Source organism: Penicillium rubens, assembly GCF_028828025.1.
Source record: "Penicillium rubens strain IBT 27055 chromosome Unknown utg000003l_segment0_segment0, whole genome shotgun sequence".
NCBI classification, from domain to species: domain Eukaryota; kingdom Fungi; phylum Ascomycota; class Eurotiomycetes; order Eurotiales; family Aspergillaceae; genus Penicillium; species Penicillium rubens.
The window spans coordinates 2,621,475-2,642,019 of NW_026890601.1; the positions used below are offsets into that span (position 1 = coordinate 2,621,475).

General features: G+C 48.9%; 6 protein-coding genes across 6 annotated transcripts; 5 read left to right on the forward strand and 1 right to left on the reverse strand.

The window, feature by feature from the left end:
- Positions 1–1,185: 1,185 nt before the first annotated feature.
- N7525_007205 (uncharacterized protein) lies at positions 1,186–3,744 on the forward strand (the record flags this gene model as incomplete). The annotated part of the gene is made up of 1 exon (XM_002567728.2): positions 1,186–3,744. The coding sequence occupies one exon, from the start codon at positions 1,186–1,188 to the stop codon at positions 3,742–3,744; it is 2,559 nt and encodes an 852-aa protein (XP_002567774.2).
- Positions 3,745–4,211: 467 nt separating this feature from the next.
- On the forward strand, positions 4,212–5,268 carry N7525_007206 (Ran GTPase-binding protein YRB1; the record flags this gene model as incomplete). Its single annotated transcript, XM_002567729.1, has 4 exons — positions 4,212–4,508; positions 4,690–4,948; positions 5,013–5,141; positions 5,195–5,268. The coding sequence occupies 4 exons, from the start codon at positions 4,212–4,214 to the stop codon at positions 5,266–5,268; spliced, it is 759 nt and encodes a 252-aa protein (XP_002567775.1).
- An 884-nt stretch (positions 5,269–6,152) lies between these two features.
- On the forward strand, positions 6,153–7,788 carry N7525_007207 (putative transcription initiation factor subunit (TAF30); the record flags this gene model as incomplete). The annotated part of the gene is made up of 7 exons (XM_002567730.2): positions 6,153–6,267; positions 6,419–6,459; positions 6,748–6,899; positions 7,050–7,192; positions 7,274–7,414; positions 7,472–7,592; positions 7,700–7,788. Exons 1-7 carry the CDS (start codon positions 6,259–6,261, stop codon positions 7,786–7,788), a joined length of 696 nt encoding a protein of 231 aa, XP_002567776.1. The 5' UTR covers positions 6,153–6,258.
- A 1,571-nt stretch (positions 7,789–9,359) lies between these two features.
- N7525_007208 (phosducin family protein) lies at positions 9,360–10,424 on the forward strand (the record flags this gene model as incomplete). The annotated part of the gene is given in 3 exon segments (XM_061213942.1): positions 9,360–9,741; positions 9,759–9,955; positions 10,014–10,424. The coding sequence occupies 3 exon segments, from the start codon at positions 9,360–9,362 to the stop codon at positions 10,422–10,424; spliced, it is 990 nt and encodes a 329-aa protein (XP_061068373.1).
- A 1,760-nt stretch (positions 10,425–12,184) lies between these two features.
- N7525_007209 (WD40 repeat domain-containing protein) lies at positions 12,185–13,569 on the reverse strand (the record flags this gene model as incomplete). Its single annotated transcript, XM_002567732.2, has 5 exons — positions 12,185–12,205; positions 12,269–12,388; positions 12,451–12,540; positions 12,606–13,318; positions 13,455–13,569. 5 exons carry the CDS (start codon positions 13,567–13,569, stop codon positions 12,185–12,187), a joined length of 1,059 nt encoding a protein of 352 aa, XP_002567778.2.
- A 5,078-nt stretch (positions 13,570–18,647) lies between these two features.
- On the forward strand, positions 18,648–20,504 carry samB (MYND-type zinc finger protein MUB1; the record flags this gene model as incomplete). The annotated part of the gene is made up of 1 exon (XM_002567734.1): positions 18,648–20,504. The coding sequence occupies one exon, from the start codon at positions 18,648–18,650 to the stop codon at positions 20,502–20,504; it is 1,857 nt and encodes a 618-aa protein (XP_002567780.1).
- Positions 20,505–20,545: the final 41 nt, after the last annotated feature.

Below are 20,545 nucleotides of genomic sequence, written 5' to 3' on the forward strand. Positions count from 1 at the left end.
GAATATTATCGAATCGTCCAACGCGTGGGAACGGGTGTCCAGATATCCAGACTGACTCAGTCGATACTAATGTCTATGGTTAATTCGGGCCTTAGTACTTCGCACATTGCTATCCAGGCCAATGAAACCAAAGTTCACTTTCTGTTGAAACTTGGCGTTGATCTTGAGACGATGTACACGGGTACTCTAGTGTCAACAATCCGCTGCTCATATGTGTGATAATGCTCGTTCGGGTTCCGTGTAAGAAGCGGGCGGATCCTGTGTGCAGGGATTCTTCGGGTCATACGCCGATGGATCTTGCTGAGCGGGATGCCGTTCGGGATGACATGGCATTGCTTTTAGAGAGTAGCTCAGATTGAGTGACTAAAGCAAGGTCAATCCTAGGTAGCGTTTTTACAATCGTGCTTCATTTCAGTGTGGACTCTTGACTGTATACATAGACGATGTAAACGTTCGGCTTTAAGGCGATCATGGTGGGGCATAGTGGAGCTCTACCTTATCAAGTATAGAATACGTACAACATACAAGTATACAAGAATAGCTCTCTAGCAAAAGAATTATGGAATATGAAAATATGATAGGTTTAGGAGACCAGGTACTTTCTTTATTTTGGAGTTTGGAGTTCAAGTACGTCGAGAGAGAGAAGCCAAACAAAGGGACAAGTCAGGTGTCAAAGTGTTCTGGTACCTGGTACCGCCATCACCGCAGGCACCACCATACAACACCCAGGTACCTTGTACTACCCCGCCATCACTGTCACTTTGGGTCATCCATTGCTTATCATCTCCTTCATCAACCCGTGGACTTCCCACGTTTCAGTTCTCTTTTATGCCTCAGCTTCATCTTCATTACTGTGTCTCCTTACTCTTTGACCTTCCAACAGTTTCAAACCTTTAGGTATGCCCTTACTTCCCCTTCCCCCAAGTCAGAAACGCACCTGATCCATCCTGACATCCGGCTCCCCGCAGACCCACCTTATCACTCTATTTGGGCTTCTGAATCTCTGCCTAGCACTCCCAGTATCTTCCGACCTCCCTTTTCTATTTCCCTCCGTATCTCTATATCTGTTTCTAGCTCTGCTTTTTTTTTTCTCTTTTTTTTTCACCTTCTTCCTACTGCTCGGGCTATCCCTAGGCTCCTGTTTCCGCCGCACCCCGTGTGCTCTATGAAGCTTACATCGACGAAATGACTGACGATCCAGACTCGCCTCATAGGCGGCTCCTCCGTGCCCAGACTGCATCGAGTCTGCAATATCCGACTCTTCCACCCCTGACAGCTTCTGTCGAGGAGTGGTTGTCCCGTTCACGGCCTACCAACATGACGTCAGATCAACTTTCTGATCATTCACCCAAAACCCTGAGTGATAGCTGGGCGACTCTGAGTGTGTCTGACATACGCTCAGAGGATGGCAGCCACTCTGAACAAACCGATACAGGCTCGTTAATCGACCACGCCAGCCCTGATGACGTCGCAAGCCTCGATGAACGCTACAGCGGTAGCGAGGCCGAGGCACCGGATGAAGAGAACCAAGAGGATGATGGGATAGACAGGGATGAAGTGCAGTGCACTGAATCCGCCTCCCAGGAGCTTCCTGCCCTCTTTGCCGCCAGACGATCCACGATCGATGACAGCACCACGACCACGAAGCCCTCCTTTCCCCACACCAATGATTCGATCGAATTTGTGGAACCAGAGAAGTGGCCCGAGATCGAGAGAGTGGAGCTCAAGCATACAATCCGCATTTTCGAAGGTGCTGCAGCCTCAGAACTGAAGAGTCGGCTGCCCTACAATTCAACCGACTCCATTCTTATGGCCACGGTTCAACAGACCATGACGAAACAGAGCCTCGACCTGGATAAGCCGTTCCGCGTGCTCTATGTCGGACAACCAGGATTCCGAAACATTATTCTCGACAAGATCGGCGATGTTCTGGTATCAAGCTCATGTGCTGGTTCAGAGCCCAGCTCGGCCGAATCTTCCCGGTATCATGTCGTGCCAACCTCATTTGGCGCCGGAGCTGTTCCCAACTTCGCAGAACTTCTCCCGATCCATGTCCAGTTGGTGGTCGACGAGTGTCTGGAAGCGACAACCGAGCCCCACGCGGACCGGCCCAATACACTCAACCTCAAGTTCAAAAATCGTCCTGTCTGCACTTCGGCTTGGAATGGGTCCGACTATCACGTAACCTCTGCAACAGATTGGACTCTACCAGATGTTGCAATTCTCTTTGTCTCTGGCCTCGATGATGCAGCTGTCGCCAAGACCCAGCGTCTTGTCCACGCGTTCCTGGAACGCCATGGAATCCCGGCGATGGTGATTTCGGAGGAGCCACTCTGGAAGATGGCCGGAGAGGTGATCCCTCTTAACCACAACAGTCTACATACATGTTTGGAGTCCCGTCATCCAGTTTCCGGAGAGACCGCAGTCCTCCGACGGTACCCTATCGATTTGAAGACTTTCGAGAGCATCACACCCGGTCAGTTGAATCGAAACCTAGCTTCTCTTGTCAGCTTGTATCCAAGGAAGGCACATAAAGTCACTGCCGATACTTCCAAGCCTCTCCAGAGGCACGTATTTGCGGATCTCGAGAAATATCCTGGCAATTGGCTCCCACCTTCCTATGCCACGCGGGCCCGAGAGCTGACCCCCACACTGCGTCTGCTTACTTTGACTCTCATTTCGGCCATTGCCATCTCTATTGGGTATGCGGCTGTTAGAGTTCTGGTCGTCTTTCTAGCACAATGCTTTGCCGGATCAGCGCTATCCAATGCATCCTTCCCAGTGGCTTCCCATGTCTCTCCCACCTCTGTTCTGACCCTGGATCGCGTGGTGCAAACCTCAATCTCAACACAGCCGCCAGCTTCTGTGCGAGGATTGCATGTGCCCTATTCCGGAAATTCAATCCCTGATACCACAGTGCCAGCTATTTCTACTGCAAAATCATCGGGAATGACGAACGAATTCGAGATACAGGTTGTTGGGGACTGCCATGTTATCATCAAACCCCCACATAAGTTTGCATCATCCAAGAAAAAACCACAATTCAATGTGAATGTCCACAGAGAGAACAGGCCTCTTACATACGAGCTGTCACAGCTGTTTGATGGGGTCTACACACTGAAGTTGAACCGCGAGGATGCGTACGGGTTAGTCAACTTGACAATCACAACCAAGTCAAGACAGCCAATCAGTCAAACCATGGCTGTTGACTTCGGAACCCCGTGGCTGAAGATCGCAAACTGGAAACGTGCGGCACAGGGAATTTCTTCACAATTCACCAAGGAGATCCAAACGGCTCAAACCGGCCTGACTGAGGTATACGGCCGTCTCTCTACCGACTTGCAGGTGATCGTGGGAGATGTGGTGAAGAGGACACATCTCTTGCGCCGCGATGCCGAGGAGCTACGCCGTGGGAGTCTGGATGCGCGTGATGCCGTTTTATCGCGTTCGAAGCAGATTTCAGCGGTCTTCACTCGCAATACTATTCAGCGATTCCGAAGTGTTTCTTCTGTGCTACAAATGCGATCTAGTCGCGTGAACAAGGAAGCCAAGGGCCTTGTTCATGATGCATGGAGGCGAATCGGCAAGTCAGCAACGAACTTTGACCTTCGCAGTATGATGGATCGAGTGCGCAACGCTAGGAAATGTAATGCGCTGGATCGGGCTCAATCGCGTGCGCGACATGTTATGGGACTCCGGTCCGGCAAGTCCGGGGATTGCTCAACCCGTGGGTCGAAACGATGATGAGCTTACTTTATGACTTTGTACTTGCTCTTTTTCTTTCCTATTAATGAGTTGGCTGAGGACTAGTTTTTGTTTATGGCGATCTGGTTTGGTGGTGGGTGGCAAGTACTGGGAATGGGTTTCACGTGAACTATTCAGTCGGCGCAATGGTATCTCTTATTTAAATCAGAATCCCAATTTTGGTCTTACACAAACGTACCGACTGAGATAGAATATTCACTTCTCTTTTCTTTGATAAGTGTGTTGCATTTCGTTCACACTTACATGGAGCACACTATTGGCAGACGAGGGCGGTGGGTGGGTTCTGCCGGGCATGGGACCCAAACTATTAATTTTTCCCCCCTCATCGCCGCTTTCTCTGATCAACAAACACTATCTCTTACTGAAATTCCACTCTATCTCCCGTGGATCTCTGCCATCTCTCTTTTTTAACCTTTTAAACCGATCCCCTCCAACCCCTCGCCATCATGTCTGACATCACCGAGACTAAGCCTGACCCCGCCATCTCTGCCTCCGAGACCAAGCCTGAGGAGACCACCGCCGCCACCGGCGAGGGTGAGAAGTCTACCACTGAGGCTGTCGCTGAGACTGCCACTGAGACCGCGGAGAAGGCCGCCGACACTGCCAAGGATGCCGCCGTGAAGACCTCTGACAGCATGTTCTCCATGTTCGGTGGCGGTCCCAAGAAGGAAAAGAAGGAGGAGGCCGAGGAGCCTACTGATGAGCCCTCCGGTTCTTCTAAGGCCCAGAAGGCCAATGATGAGGTGAGTTTGACACATCTGATGCCGGGGATATAGACGGTTGTTGTTGGTCGCGTCTATGATGGGAGCGGGGTCTTGTGCCCCTTTCTCCAGATAGTGGGGTCAACGCAACGAAGCCGTTCTATGCCAGTGCCAATGACTATTTTAGCTCCGCACATATACTGACCATAGTATTTCAATGCAGGATGAAGTCGAGGAGTCCGCCGACGTCCACTTCGAGCCCGTTATTCGCCTGACCGAGAAGGTTGAAACCAAGACCAACGAGGAGCTTGAGGAGCAGACTTTCAAGATGCGCGCCAAGCTCTTCAAGTTCGACCGCGAGTCTAAGGAGTGGAAGGAGCGTGGTACCGGTGACGTCCGCCTGTTGAAGCACAAGGAGAACCAGAAGACTCGCCTCGTCATGCGCCGCGATAAGACCCTCAAGGTCTGCGCCAACCACTACAGTGAGATCTCTCCCCTGTCATAATTTCCAAAGAGAAGATGTAGTGCTAATGTGTTATTTTCCAGTCGTCCCCGACATGAAGCTGAGCGCCAACGTCGGCAGTGACCGCAGCTGGGTCTGGAACGCCGCCGCCGATGTCTCCGAGGGCGAGCCCGAGGCTCAAACCCTGGCCATCCGTTTCGCCAACAGTGAGAGTGAGTAGTTTTATCCCAACTTGATATCAAGCTTGTACTAACCATGGTTGTAGACGCCAACGCCTTCAAGGATGCTTTCGAGACCGCCCAGGTGGAGAACGAGAAGCTCTTCAACGCTGAGGAGTAAACAACTCTTCGTCTCTCGTCTTGCACTCTTCCAGGACTGAGGATACCCAATTATCGTGCACTTGGCGCTCCAAGGCATTTTGGTCCATCGTCCCGGAGCTTGATCTTTGAAAAATCACCACACTTTTCGCCCCTTTCACACCGTTCCACCCAATCACCCCCGATCCATCCCATTCCCATCCCCATCCCCTACGACGCGACGAGCGAGGCAGCAGTTATGAAGATGCTCCTCACATAGCTATTGCGAGCCATGCAGACTACGAAATGGAGGGCAGTTTCCTAACGTTCGGTGGTTCTTCGGAAGTAGATAGACATTTCCCCATCGAATATACCTGCACATCACCCCATACCCTGAAGATATCTGAAGCAAAAAAAGACAAATAAAAGTAATGATGAGTATGCCTAATAAGCAAGTGTATGCCAACAATAGAATATAAAGATGGTACAATTTTCACAATCGAAAAGAACGTTGGAAGAAAACCCTCCTTGAAGCTTAGATTTTGGTTTTTCAAAGACACAATGCAGATAGGTGATTGGAAACAATGTTCTTGTAAAATAAATGTGTTATGGCTATATCCATTTGATACCAATAGTCTCAAATCTATGTTTTATAAATTAAAGAAAGAGGCAAATCACTTCGAAAGTGAGAGTGTGTCGAGGTCAAGTTAAATAGCGGGCAGCCCTAGAGATAGAGGACTTCCATTTCTCACCTCCTCAAGCTTAATTCACCGCTTTATTGTTTACAATATATCAAGAGACACTATATACACCCTTGGAAGTTCTCGCTGCTAGGTTATATTGAGGTATTGCCTACATACATGTATGTAGTTATGATTTCTCATGCTCATTCAATGTTGACCCCGATAGACAACCGCGCAAACTTGTCTCCGAGACGCCCACCTCTCCGCACGTCAACGTCCCCTTTCGGCCTCAAAACCTTAGAACCTCTCGATTCTCCAAGTGACGACCCCAAGTCGCCAATAAAATAATCATGCCTGACGTGAGTATACTACCCCTTCATCAACTGCCGCGAAGCTGCATCTATGGTCTAGGACTGTGGGTTTGTTGCTGTGGCCGACAAGCCCAACCCTGCTCTTTTCTCCGTTTCCAGCACAATTAGACTTGCATACACTAACACTCCGCCTCAATAGGTCAAGCGCACTGTCCGTCTCATCACCGAGCAGAACATTATGTATGCGCCCTCCCCTCTACCTACCTCCACCTTCCCTCCCTTCGCAAAATCCGGTTTGAGAAGATCGCCTGGAGCTACTGTCTCCTCCCATAATCTCCTTTTTACGCTATCGCCATTTCGGTCCTATAACTTGCAGGATACGAGGACGATAATGCGCACAAGGATGAAGACAGGCGCGCCTAACACACCACCGCTCGTCTCTTCAAACACCCACACCCATCCCTACAATACACGATAGACGCTGGATTAGACACATTGGCTGACTGTGACTTTCTTCCCAAACTATAGAGATAAGCCGTCGGAAGTTGAGGGCTTCCCACAACGATCTTGGCATATTGAGGTCTGGCTCGTGAACGAGAAGGGCGCCTTGGTCCCCGCGAACCTGTTCGACAAGGTCACCTACCACCTGCACCCCAGTTTCGGTGAACGTGCTACCCAGGGTATGTTTTGGTCCCTAATGGTATTTTTCGATTTGGTCTTGGCGACGCGTGGGTTATCTGGCGATCCAGAATGCCACGGCCAAGATTTGGTCATACATTGCTCTGTGTGTACGCTTTTCCGATTGGAAGCTAATTGACCACTTCGAATAGTCTTCAAGCAGCCGCCGTTCCGCATTCAAGAGGAAGGATGGGGTGAATTCGATATGTCTATCGAGCTGACTGCTGACAAGTCGTACACCATTCAACATGACCTGAACTTCGCCCAGACCCGTTATGAATCTAAGCATGTTCTGGTAAGTTTGTTGTTGAAATCCTCCATTCGAGAGAAAGTATGATGTGCTGATCAATGGCGCCTTTTTTTCCGGCCCATGCAGACCTTCAAAAACCCCAAGCCTGCTTTGATGGCCGCGCTGCGCGAGTCCGGTCCGGTCCCCGGTGACGAGAATGGTATCAAGCACAAGCGCCCTGCCGGTGGCGAGGAGAGTGCCAAGAAGAAGAAGCGCACAGATAAGAATGTGAGTTGTTGATGTGATGTGAGTCTGAGATTGGCGCAGGACTGACTCTCTCTCAAGGTCGACATGGACAAGCTTGCCGATGGGCTTCAGAAGCTGAACGAAGACGACCTTCTGCAGGTTGTGCAGATGGTTCATGACCACAAGGCGGCGGACTCATACACAAAGAACGATGTTGAGCGTAAGTTCCTCTCTGCGATTGGGTATATCAGAGAAAAGAAAATCCATAGTCTTTCTCTTTCTGACGTTTACTCTGAGGAAAACGCTAACCTGCTTCATTTTATACAGTCGGAGAATTCCACGTGGACTTGTACACGCTCCCGGACGCATTGATCAAAATGCTCTGGGATTTCACGGCGGACCGCGGAGCCCTGTAAGAGACAATCGAGCGAGCGGAAGAGAGAAACCAGGCGTGGGAGTGTTTGTTCTGTTTTCTTCTCGTTTCTTCTCATTACTCGAGTCTTCACCTCTTTACTGCTATGTATCCTCGGTCAACCACGACCATACGTCTAGTTACTTTCTCATGTTTTTTTCTGTCTTCGACACGGGGAGTTAGCGGACTACCGAAGGAAATTGGATGGCTCTTTTTTCGCTTTCTTTGCTTTCGCGCTTCTCTGGTTCTAAAATGCGCGTATTCTTTCTCTTGGTCTTGGGGATGGTGGGATGGGACTTTTCACTCATCTCTCAAGAAGACTGGGATTGGAGACTGTAAAAATGGGTTCCTTTCGATGCTTTGCACTGGATACTATGGGTCTTATCTTATACCTTCTCGGAACTGAGGTCAGTTGGTACATTCGGGGTTGTCTCGATACTCTTGGTACTGTGGGACTGCGCATATCTACCAACTTCCTTGAATAGTATCGCCCAATTCACATACAGGTTGAACCATGACTCTGGTCTAGACATCAAATTACTTGAAGCTACGTTTGAAAGTTGAAGTGTATTGGTGACAATCCAGGGGACGCCACACCTGCTCGACCTCCACCTCCTGTCTTCCTCTTAAAAAAGAACATCTCCCGGAACAAAAGCCGACACGGCCGCGGCCAGCGCAGGGACCCCGATTTCCTTCCTATGAGTCTGACATGAAACAAGGGAAAGGAGGCGTAGAAGAATCGACCATGGAGAGTCGTAGGATTAACACGATAATTGAAGAAGGTTTGAACTCGAAATAAGAAGACAGGATCAGCCATGTGGTTATCCTTATAATAAGCATGTACGCGGAGGCAAGATCATCCCGATATATCAAACTAAACTGGGAATACGAAGATATAGAAAAAGGAAAGAAAATAGAAACGTCTAGACTTGGGAATACGGGAGGATTCGGCGGAGACAGGAAGATCTACAAGACGGAATGGGGGTTATCTTAAAGAAGATACTTCGCCGTAGACACGTCACATACGGAGTAGTTCAGGGGCAATGCCTTCACAGGTTCGTTTCAAGAAGGGCAGGGATAAACGTGAAGGCTATTTAAGGCCATATAAGGCGAAGTGCCAAGTATGCTAAGTATAGAAGCCATTTGCTTTTTATATGTGGTATACTCCGTATATCATAGTACTATATAGTATATGCCATGCATATATGCATTAATATGTTAGTACTTAGTACTATATTGCAGAATACATGTATACATTTGATCAGAAATATTATAACATACAGCAACAATTCAACAAAGAGACTTACAATGTAAACATGGAAGCTCCCGATGTTCCATGTGGAGTCCTGAAACACGAAAAAAAATAGGGGGTTCACCGTTTCATGACTTCCCTTGACCTTCCACGACGATCTCTTCCAACCTCAGCCTCACCTCCGTTTCAACTTCAGGGGCAACCTTCGAATTTCCCCATACCCTCGATCCTTGATCCCAGTCAAACCCGAAACATACCAGTGCCCGATCCGCGATCTCCCAACCTAATTCCCTCTAAAACCACCCTTTGCCCCATTCTTCAAGATGTCCGCCCAAGAAGAATTCAACCAGCTGGTGAACAGTAACCGTTCACGCTTCACCTCCCACCCAGAAGACCACGACTCAGACCCTCACTTCTCCGACGACGAACCCTCCTCTCGCCTCCGCTCCCGCCAAACAGCCGACTCATCCGACGAAGAAGCCGACATGGTCTCCTCCCGCACCGCCAACACAAACTACCACATCCCCAACACCGTCTACGAAGCCAACACAGGCCCCAAGGGCGTCATCGCCGACGCCCAGGCCTTCGAACGCGCCCGCAAGAAGTCCTTCCGTCGCACCCTCCTCAGCGTCGCAGGCCTCGACTCCAACAGCCCCTCCTACAGCTCGAAGACCACTCGCGATGACGCCCCCTCGCAGGCGACCAGTCCTCCGCCAGCGAAGACGACGACGAGGCCCGCTTCATGCGCAAGTGGCGCCAGTCGCGCATGCAAGAGCTGCAGGGCCGCGGGAATCGCCGTCCCAGTCCGCGGGGTAGACGGTTTGGATCGGTTGAGACGGTTGATGCAGTGGGGTATCTCGATGCTATTGAGAAAGTGACTCCGGACACGGTTGTAGTGGTCTGTATCTATGATCAACAGGTATGGAATTGGTGGGATATGATTGAGGTTGGACGTTTCGCTAATTTGGTTTCTGCAGTTTGATGACAGCGCTATCGTCGAGGAATGCCTCGTTACTATCGCTGCTAGACAACCCACTACCCGTTTCGTTAAGATGCATCAGGATATTGCGGATATGGATCACATTAAGGCACCCGCTCTGCTGGCATACCGTGGCGGCGATGTCTTTGCTACCATCGTCGATGTCCTGCGTAACATTCCTCGCGGCCGCAGCTGCAGCGCTGACAGTCTTGAGGACTTGTTGAAGCTGTGCGTATCCCGGGCTCTTGTTCATTCTCCGTTGAAACTTTTACTAATGACGATTCCAGACACCGTGTGCTATGATACTTCCTTTGCTATTATGTTTTCAGCCGTCCACATTTACAAGCACAGCAGCAAGGCGTCCTGGTTATTCCTTCGTGATCTCCTCTGCATGATTTACTTGACTTGACTTGTCTCTCATTTTTCTTTTTCTTTTACTCTCTCAAACAATCTCCTTCCGCATCTCTCTTTGTCTCCGGTCTTTTACGTTGGATGCATCATCTGCACTGAAATAACCAAGAACAGACTTTCTTGAAACGGCGTTGGTCACTAGAACGGAGTGTGTGGGTTTGGACTCGGTTGATCGATAGTCTGGCTACTATCATGCCGTGTCCCACTGGGCACGTTGTGTTTCTCTTCTCTCCTTGTCTGATTATGTCCCTATTTCCAGCCCGGCGGGGGCCGGGCTTCATGTTGATTTACTCGAGATATCCCATCTGTTATTACAGCTACGTTTCGCAATCTTCTCTCTAGTAACCTCCTTGGACTAAGTCCACCTTGCTTCCTTTTCTTTTGCAATGGCAAGGAATGCATATGTAATCTAGGGTTCCGCATGGTCACCTGCTACCAGTGACGCTGGGAGGTAAAAAAAGGAAAGAACAACGGCCGTGTAAGGAAGGAACGCGTTGTTGGGGATATAAATGACCTCCCACTCCCACTCCCCCTCTCCCTCTTCTCTTCTTCCTCTCCCGTAGCCCACGAGACAGTGTAGGGAGAGGGTACCGTAGCAATTCGGTGCCAGCTAAAGGACCTCAACACTGTTGAGGTCAATCCAGGTCCACAACCAAATCAAACGGGCCTTTCTCGTGTGTGTTCTTTGATGTCGTGGTTGAGCATTTGCGCTCCATAGCTTCCGGACGAAGTCCCACGGAATACATGGAGGGTGTTTGGTCACTCCCGCCTTCATTGTATACATATGTACCTAGGTATGTGGCTTGTCGCTTTTGGCACATGTAGGTAGTGGCAGCTCTAGTGACTCTAGGCTGTGAGCGAGCAAATCAAGACTTCAAATTTGTTCTTTGGGTCCGGAGTCCTATACGAAAGCTGCTACGGAACTCACTCGACCGGAGGTCGGTACTATCACCATCACATTCAGTGCATTGAATCGGAAATGGAGAATCGAGTCTGAAAAAAAGTTCACAAATAGAAATTGGAGCTGCTCGAACCATTATCAAAATCCGACACCAAAGAATCCCATAAGAGATTCCAACGCAAAGACAGTTAAGTACAACAGACTCTTTCTTTAGAGACACAAATAAGGGAGATAGGAGAGAAAAAAGGAGAAATCGGAAGATAATAATAGGTTAACGCAGAGGTAAATCGGCAAAAGACATCCAGGCCAGAATCCGGCAACCAGGCTTTTCTTTTCGACTTCGCCAACAAATACATGTCGTGACCAATGCGGAGATAACCAGAATGAAATAGTAAACTGAAGGGGGGATAAAGAATTTCAAGAAAAATAAAATAAGGGAAAGGGCGTCATCGAGATGTCAAAGGAGAAATCAAGGGACCAGAGAAGAGAGCAACTGCGGAAGCGTCAGATAGATCGACTCGTTCCAGCATTTTTCTTCTGGCAGTCACTGTACATCCATCGACAGGAAGTAGTCGCGCTCTCGTAATGTCCAAACAAGTATTGTGTCATCGCTATCGTTTGTTCGCCGGGACAGCATCCCATAGCGCTCACATCCACCTCCATCACCTTCCGTATCGCATGCGACGACGATGTCTGCGCCGCGGGTAGTGTATTATCGTGAGAACCCAAGGGATTCCCCGGTAATTGATTATTATCGTACAATGGCGGAGATTCGAACCATCGGGCCTAAAAAATTTCGAAGAAGAGCATTGCAGAATGATCGACACGGGGTATCTTGCGTTTTGTTTTTTGTTGGTTTACCAGGCCCAGACCTTGAGCTGTACGACGGAAAATCAGAGGTTAGTAGATGCATTTGAATGAACAGTTGCAGCAAAACTTACAAGGGAATCCCAAGATCCAGTGCACAGACTGATGCCATCATTGCTGACACCGAGGCAGCTCACGCGGTTCTCGTGGCCGCTCAGCGAACCCACCTTGTCGCCACGCAGAACATCCCATACCTGAATGATAAATTAGCATTTATTCGCATTGTCAGGGGGAGAAAAAAGAAGGCTCGGCGTACCTTGCACTCGAAGTCATCGTAGCCTGCGAACAATAATCGGCCAGAGACTGAGAACGCAACGGAAGTGATACCGCACAGAACTTGGTCGCTCTGGAAAGAAATTCAAACGTCAGTTTTCATCAATCAGATCAGTGTCTCGGGTAAAAGATAATTACCTGGTAGGTGTTAAGCTCGCGGTCGGCACGGATATCGAAGAGACGGCAGGAAGTGTCGTCGGAACCAGTACCGAAGGCGTTGCCGTCGGGGAAGAACTGAACGGCATTGATGTCGGACTCGTGGCCGGCGAATGTTTGGACGGACTTTCCGGTACGGATATCCCACAACTTGGCGAAAGCGTCGCATGCACCAGAAACGAAGATGTTCTGGTTGGTCGGGTTGATGCTGATCGACATCACGTCACCCAGGTGGTCGGCGAACTCGGTAACCTTGGTTCCAGACTCGATATCCCACAGCATACACGTCATGTCGCCGGACGAAGTAATGATGCGGCGGTCGTTGATGAAGCGACAGCAGGAGAGATATCCCGAGTGTCCGGAGAGCTCGCGCGCGACACGAGTGGGGCCTTCGCGTGATGAGAGGTTATAAATCGAACAAATGTTGTCGAGACCACCGCAAGCGACGTAGTTTCCGCTCGGGGCGTAAGCACAGGTCATGACCCAAGATGAGCGCAGGGGAATCGCGTGGACCTTGTTTGTTGTGTAGGCATCCCAGATGATGAGCTTTCCGTCCTGCGAAGCCGAAACAAGATGGCGCCTGTCGGTGGACCAGTGCATAGCATAAATCTTGGCGAGGTGACCTTTCAGCGTACGTCGGGGCTTCATTCCAATTCGTGGTAGGGCATCGGTCTGGTTCTGCGCGACTTGGCGGACTAGACGGGAGAGGAAAGTCAGTACAGTTAACAAAGCCCCCCCAGGACAACACAGCTTGTAGCGGCCTAGGGAGGTAAAGGAAGGAGGAACCCTTCAAGACATAACAATGGGGGGAGGGGGGGATGGGAGTCGTACGGGAGGTATCGGCTAGCTCATCCTTTCTGCGCTTGATTTTATCCTTCAAACCCTCAGCTTCGCGTCTGGCCGCAGTAATCTTGGCCTGCATTTGTTCGCCGCTCATATCGGCCATTTTGTCGAAAGGGTACCCCGGAGAAGTACAATTGTGATGGAGATCGGAAAGATTGGTAGAGGGGAAGGGTAGAGAGGGGGCTTAATGGGGGCGGAGCGAAGAAACAGAGAGATAATCGAAAGGCGGAACCGAGTTAAAGCGCCTCAGGCTTGGATCATAATATGGTAAATAAAGAAGAATAAGAAGAAATGGGAAAAAGAGCCAACAGGAACAAAAGGAACACCAAAGAGAAGAGTGAGAGAGAGGAACAGGGGGTGAAGGCCGGAGGAGAGGGAGGTCAGCGTATTACTAGTGGTAATAACCAACCGTGAAAATAGGAAGGATACCTTGGCTTACTATCAATTTGTATGAGCTCAGAAGTACTTTCTTGTTTTTTTAATGGTATTGCAAATAAAATTGTTACATATCTGAGTATGTACTCCGTACATAATTTCATCTATATGTTGTATATGTATTAGTCCAGGGTCTTTAAATGATTTTGAATCCTGCAGTTCTTTGTTTCCCCAAATCTCCATAAGTGGAGTTGGAATCCTGTATCTTTTGGTTGGCTACAATACACCCTCAATACACACATATTGCTTTCTCCGGGTACCTGATGCCGGTTTCTTTACTTTTGTTGATATTCGAACTAAAGCTGACGTGCACATGCCTAACTAGGTAGGTACTTATGTACTTTTACATATCTGTATAGACAAAAAAAAATTTCCAATCCCCCTCCTGAACCTTCAACTCAGGAGAAGATGGAAAATTGTGGCGTTGAGGATCGGCTGTGTTAGGACCACTAGCCCCAAGACTGAAGACACAGTTGTAAATCAGTAAAACAGCGGCAAGTAATCTTGACTTTATGGACATTTAACCGCGGCTCCGAACAAAGTAACTCAGGTGTACGGGAGTATAATGGGTCTGGCATAGTTATCAAGCGCAGTAGGCCCATACATTCTTCACGAGCTAATCTGACTCCCTTACATCCCCCTTTCCGTTTACATAGAGGTAATTTTTGGGGAGCTAACGGAGATTGGACTATCCTGCATGTCCGCTCTGGGTTAATACTAGTTTATTTTCCCTATTACAACATAGACCTTCTATGTGAAGAAGACGACACTATATTCCATACATGAGCCTAAATGCTTACACTGGAGCTCATATATCCATGTCTTAGCCTGATCTCCTTCCAATATATATGCATGCTTAAACAATATCCCTCCTCCGTACTCCGTATAGGTCCGAGCTTCACACCTCTTGGAGTGTTCGTGCAGGCGCACGGCCCTGTGGCTGACCCATTGTCTTGGTCTTCAATACTCCGTCCCGAGCTATTGGCTATTAAAATGATTTAAGCCACTATAACTACGGAGTAGCATATTCGATATAATTCGGGAGATATATATGGAGTATAATGGCATCAATCAGCTTCGACTAGTGTCAGCTAGTGAGGCATACAGTAGTATTAGCCCTACCTTCAAGCGTTGTGCCGTTCGGCTTCAGCACCCGTCCTGGCGGGTCCAACCGTTTACCGGACATTGCTAAGTGCATTTCATCTAAATGAAATAATTGAAGAGCAGGGATATTTCTTTTTTCTCTGGGTCAAACAATCCGGCATCTGCCCAGGCGCCTCCACCGCAGGAAAATCCATTGTCTGGCCCCTTTTTTTACTCCGGCTCCGAGTATTGGCTTTCTTTTCCTCATCATCTTGACGATCATTATTTTCCAAATTCAACTTGAGAAAAACGGCTCAATATCATATTTCGCTCTGCGTCCATTGGATATACGTTTGTCATCTACGTTGTATACATACTCCGTATGTAGGGTAAAGATGTTCTTGTAAATCAATGGCCATGTGCTTTACATTTTACACGCATACTTGGACAGGTCCTGCCAAGATATCCACTCGGGATCTTCAATATGGCGTCTAGCGTCTGTCGTGCAGATGCTCATCATCGGAGATTAGCAATGAGATTACTCCGTAAATTACAACATACATGTGTATACTAAAGCACGAATAGGCAATTGAGCCAGGATGGTGGGATCCTGAACCTCCTCTCTTGGTAAGAATCCATTGGTCTCAAAGCCATGATTACCTGTCGGCCTGGCATGGGTTAGTATGTACGTACAGTCGTGATCCAAACCAAGCAGAGGGGTGAATCCGTCTCAGCTCGGGGCCGCAAGGCACCCGCCAACGCCGACATGATCGAGATGATCGAAGTCTAATAGATTGTTTGAGTCATACTGAAACGGATCTCACTGTATGCCATTGATATCCTGGCAGTCACGTCCTGACTCATATCCTCAGCGAGGAATCTGCTTAGGTATATACAAAACTATACAAAACTATACGGAATTGTAAGTAAGCACCCGTGGACGAAAGAAAGCAAATGAATCCGAGTACGAGGGACATTATCTGTGTCACCATTCCCACATTCCCACGCCCTCAGCTTCAGGGATGAGCTTCAGCCCAACTCAAGCAGAACCAGTTATAGTTTGCGTCATATATCACGATACACCACAATCCCTGCCTTGAGTCTTCCAATTTGAGAACGACATGATGATGCTTATCTCAGAAACGGTTCCCAGCCAACCATAGGGCTCTGCTGACGACAACCAGCTTCAGGCCCGTAGTACTTAGATGCCTACCAAGTTCCGACATTATTTTCTTTTTGGGGGAGCGGATAAGGTATGTCAATATCGCGTGCGTTGTACATGGCTGTAGGCAGTTCAACTCGCAGTTTTACCTGTCTACACAGATACCCGGCCCGACAGAACAATGTCTCGAATGTAGTTGTACTCGCCGGCTATGGAATAAGAAATTTGCATGTCAACGGGTGTTGGAAGACATGTTACGAAATACTGGACAATGCATTGTATATCAGGGGAAAGAATAAAATCCTGACACAGTCCACACGTTTATATTGGAAAATTACCAGGCTTCCTTTGCATGACCATCTCTTGCTATGCCGTGGGTGAGGAGGTCGTTCAATATCGCTGTACATGGGCAATGGAGTTCGGCGGTTTATATGCAAGGGGCGGTATATATGATATACCCTTTTCTATAAACAAGACGGTCAGAAACGAAGATGAATGTACTCCGTACGGAGTAGGCACGAGTGGAGCTCGGTAGTATAAAGAACCCCCGGAAGTGCACATACAGCATAAGCACCTTTGTCAAGTCGAACCTTCGAATGACCGCTACCGATGGTGAATCGAGAACCAACTGTTGAATACAATGAGGCTCAGCACCAAATGTCGAGGACCGTTACGGAGTAGAACCGAACTAGTTGGCGGGGCTTGACGACAGAGGTCTAAGTATAATGTATTATTCCTCCCTTAACTGACGTAGCCGCTATTGTCTGCTGGTTTTCTCAAAGTCCCAGGATGAAACGAAGAGACGGAAATTCCAAAAAGAAAAAGATTCGAGGTGCATACAGGCGGATATGGATTCCCTTCGGCAGTTCGCAGCCCTGGTGTTCTAATCTTAGTACGTCTGTGCGCCACACTGTTGTAAGCGCGTGTAAACCCTGTCAAGATGTGATAGAGGCACTTGGGGGCCAATGCTATCACCCTGTGCGGGGATATTCGATTGGTCCTCGGTAAACTGCTCACGATTGCTAAGTTTAAATCCATTCTCAAAATAAACTACCCTGTTCAGGGCTGACGAAATGGCGCCAGGTAGTATCAGAAAGGTTATGGGATACTCTCTACCAATGATATTACATATTATGTAGCCATCAGGGGTCAGGAAGTCCAGACCAGACGGATATTTTCTAGATTCCGTTTCACGGGCCGTTTCCATGAAACCCAGTTGGAAGGATTGTATCCATGGATATTATGGGATTAGTAGCTTGACGAAATATATATCCTACTTTGGGGAGATATACAATAACATCTGTAACGTATAAAGTACAATATGCATTTAAGAAATGGGTTTTGATCTTGAGACTCGGTCATTTAGTCATTTGGACTGTTGACGTCTACGAAATTGAGTTGTAACACAACTCATTTCTGGTGTCGAATCACACTTGTTACGAGAATTCTAGGGAGAACAATTAAAACGGTTGCTCCGTCTGTGGAGAAGTTCGGACCGAACTTCTTCTAGTCAGGATAAAAGGCCGAAGCTATTCAAATAGTTCATCGGGTTCATTGGTGGATTGCGATGGCCACTGCTCAAGATCTACAGCCTCTGGTGCCGTTCAGGCGGCATAACCTGGAGACCCTCGAGCTCTCGAGACATAAAGCATACTCCGTACGGAGTACATACAACATCATGTTGTACATATTTTGATCTGACAGAAATCAACTGATCCTATGACAAGTAATGGTATGTGAAGAATGATATGTAATTTTGATCTTTGTCAAGTGGCAAGTCCGAGGTCGGTACCCAATGTGACAGAGGGGGTCGAGGATAGATGAAGATGAAGATATTATAAATAGAGAAAATAGAGAATAGGAAACGGGATGAAATATGATAGAATAAGAGAAAAGCATTTAACATCCAAGATCAATACTCCGTACAAAAGAAAAAAAAAAAAAAAAATAAGGGATAGAAAAAAGGGAGAGAAAGGGTAAACCCCCAAGGTGGCGCCAAAATACAAAAAGTCGGGTACTAGTACAACCCATATTTGGTAATATTAAGGAGGCACCTGACGCTCTCCGCTTTTGCCTTCGCAAAAGCCTTCTTCTCTTCCTCCCCCTCCATCATCATCCATCGAATACTCTGTGTAGGCGTATCTATCGTCTCATTGCATATTGCATTTGGTCTCTCTTTCGTTTCTTAACAAAGTTTCAGCCTCTCTGAGTCTGAGTCTGAGTCTTGGTTACCCTTTGGCCCCCCCTTCTGGTTATTGGGTATTTCATCTCTCCAATTTCCAAATCCTCCATCACTTCCTTCATTCACCTCTGATGTCTTTGGTTTGATTGTCTCGGCCCGAATTCCTAATCCGCAGTGGGCATCATCCTATTTGGGCTGAATTCCACATCAAGGTCATCTTTTTCTTTTTGCATTTGATCTCTGGATGTCATCCTGCGTCGATCGATCCAACACTTAATCTTTCGCTCTTTCGTCACATTCCTGTTGTCGTTCATTCATCATGCGGGAAGTCAATTTTAGTATCCCCAATGTGAATAAGGCCGCGGTCAATATCACCACCACCCTCTATGACCGTCGTGCCCTTGATTGCACATCGACTTTACCGCTCATCAACTCTCTCAACCATCTTGCATACCTCACAACCTCCTCCGCCCGGATTCGAGATATCCTTACCGTCGATGGCGGCATCGAGCGACTTGTATGCATCCTCAAGGAAGGCGGTCGGAGCAAGGATTTGCTAGAAATGTGGAAATGGAGCCTCGCCTTCCAATGTGTTGTCAACATTGGCGTGCGGGGCTCCGAGGGTGTGAGGACAAGAGTGGTGGAAGCTGACATGGTCCCGGTCATTGCGACCATTCTGAGCAATTACATCAAGGTGGTCGATAAGGTGCGATCGCGCAACGATCTCGATTCCGAGAAGCAGGCGTCTTCCAAACAGTCAAAGCCCAACAGCAACCGAGACGTCTCCCCCCGTCCCACTACTATGGATACAGATATCCAAACCGAGTCACACCCACAGGTCGAGTTGCACCAGCCGCGTCGACAAGCCCCTCCACCGAGTATCGAAATCCCACAGCCTTTCTACCAAGACAGTCAGCCTAACGACTCCGATGCGATGGATATTACATCTCCTCCTCGTGTCCCTATGACGTCCCCCCCGGAGCGCAGCACATTTGGCCAAGAAGCCCATACCCACCGCCTCAACGATGGGCGGTTCCCACGGGCTAGCAATCGGCTACGGTCAATCCAACCTCTTGCCACAGCTGTTCCCTCCATGGACACCACGGATGGATTCGGATTGCGTCCCGTGCGTGACGCCGAGCGTCTTCCTAGCATGCTTCCCGGTCTGCAGACCGGGATCGTCTCGCAGCCCGACTCCCCGACCACTCCAAGCGGGCCCCTCCATTCACAACCTCGCAGCCTTCCCCAAACCATTGCTGCCCGCCAACGTCCTTTGATCCGCCAGCAGCAGTCGGGGTCCGGTGAATCGGATGATGCCAACGGCGAAGATTCGACCATGGGAGATGATAGCGCTATGGGCCAGCCCGCTGAAACCATTGTTGGACTCCCCAACCGGATGGAAATTGACAGTGTTGATGAGCGGGAAACAACGATGCTAGACGATGTCTCTAACAACCATGATCTGACCGTCAATGATCCCTCTGAGGAAGGCGGCCCGGAGGTGGAGACTTTCAACATCACTCATCGTTCGACTGTCGACGGCAGCATCATTAATAACGGCACCCCACAGGCCAACGGCGGACTCGCCCTCTCTCCTACCCAAACCACCAACCATCCTAATTCTCCTACTCTCGCTCCTAGCTCCTACGCTTTGTACCTTCGTGACCGTCCCGCAGGCCAGGGTGTCTTGACAGCCATGCCCCGTGATGAGGACGTCCTGATGTCTCTTCAGCTACTGGCATATGTCTCCAAATACTGCAACCTCCGATCATACTTCCAGGCATCCCACCTTGTCCCCAAGTTGAAAATTGATCACGAGCTCCATCTTTTGGATGAGAATGCCGACCCCTCTTCGCCAGTTGATATGTGCGAGGAGGAAGACGAGTACTTGCTTCCCGATGATGTTAATATTTTCCCCCTCGTGGAGAAGTTTACTGTTCGACACCACTCCAAGGATATGCAATACTGGGCGTGCGTGGTCATGAGAAACCTCTGCCGTAAGGACGAGGCGAGAGGTGGCATCCGGCAATGCGCTTATTACAAGTGTGGCAAGTGGGAAGAGTTCCAGCGTCAGTTCGCCAAGTGCCGGCGGTGCCGTCGCACCAAATACTGCAGCAAAGACTGCCAGAAATCCGCGTGGGTATACCACCGGCACTGGTGCCATACGACCCCTTGATACGACCCGATGACCCCAGTGGTGTTTCGTTTTGATTTCCA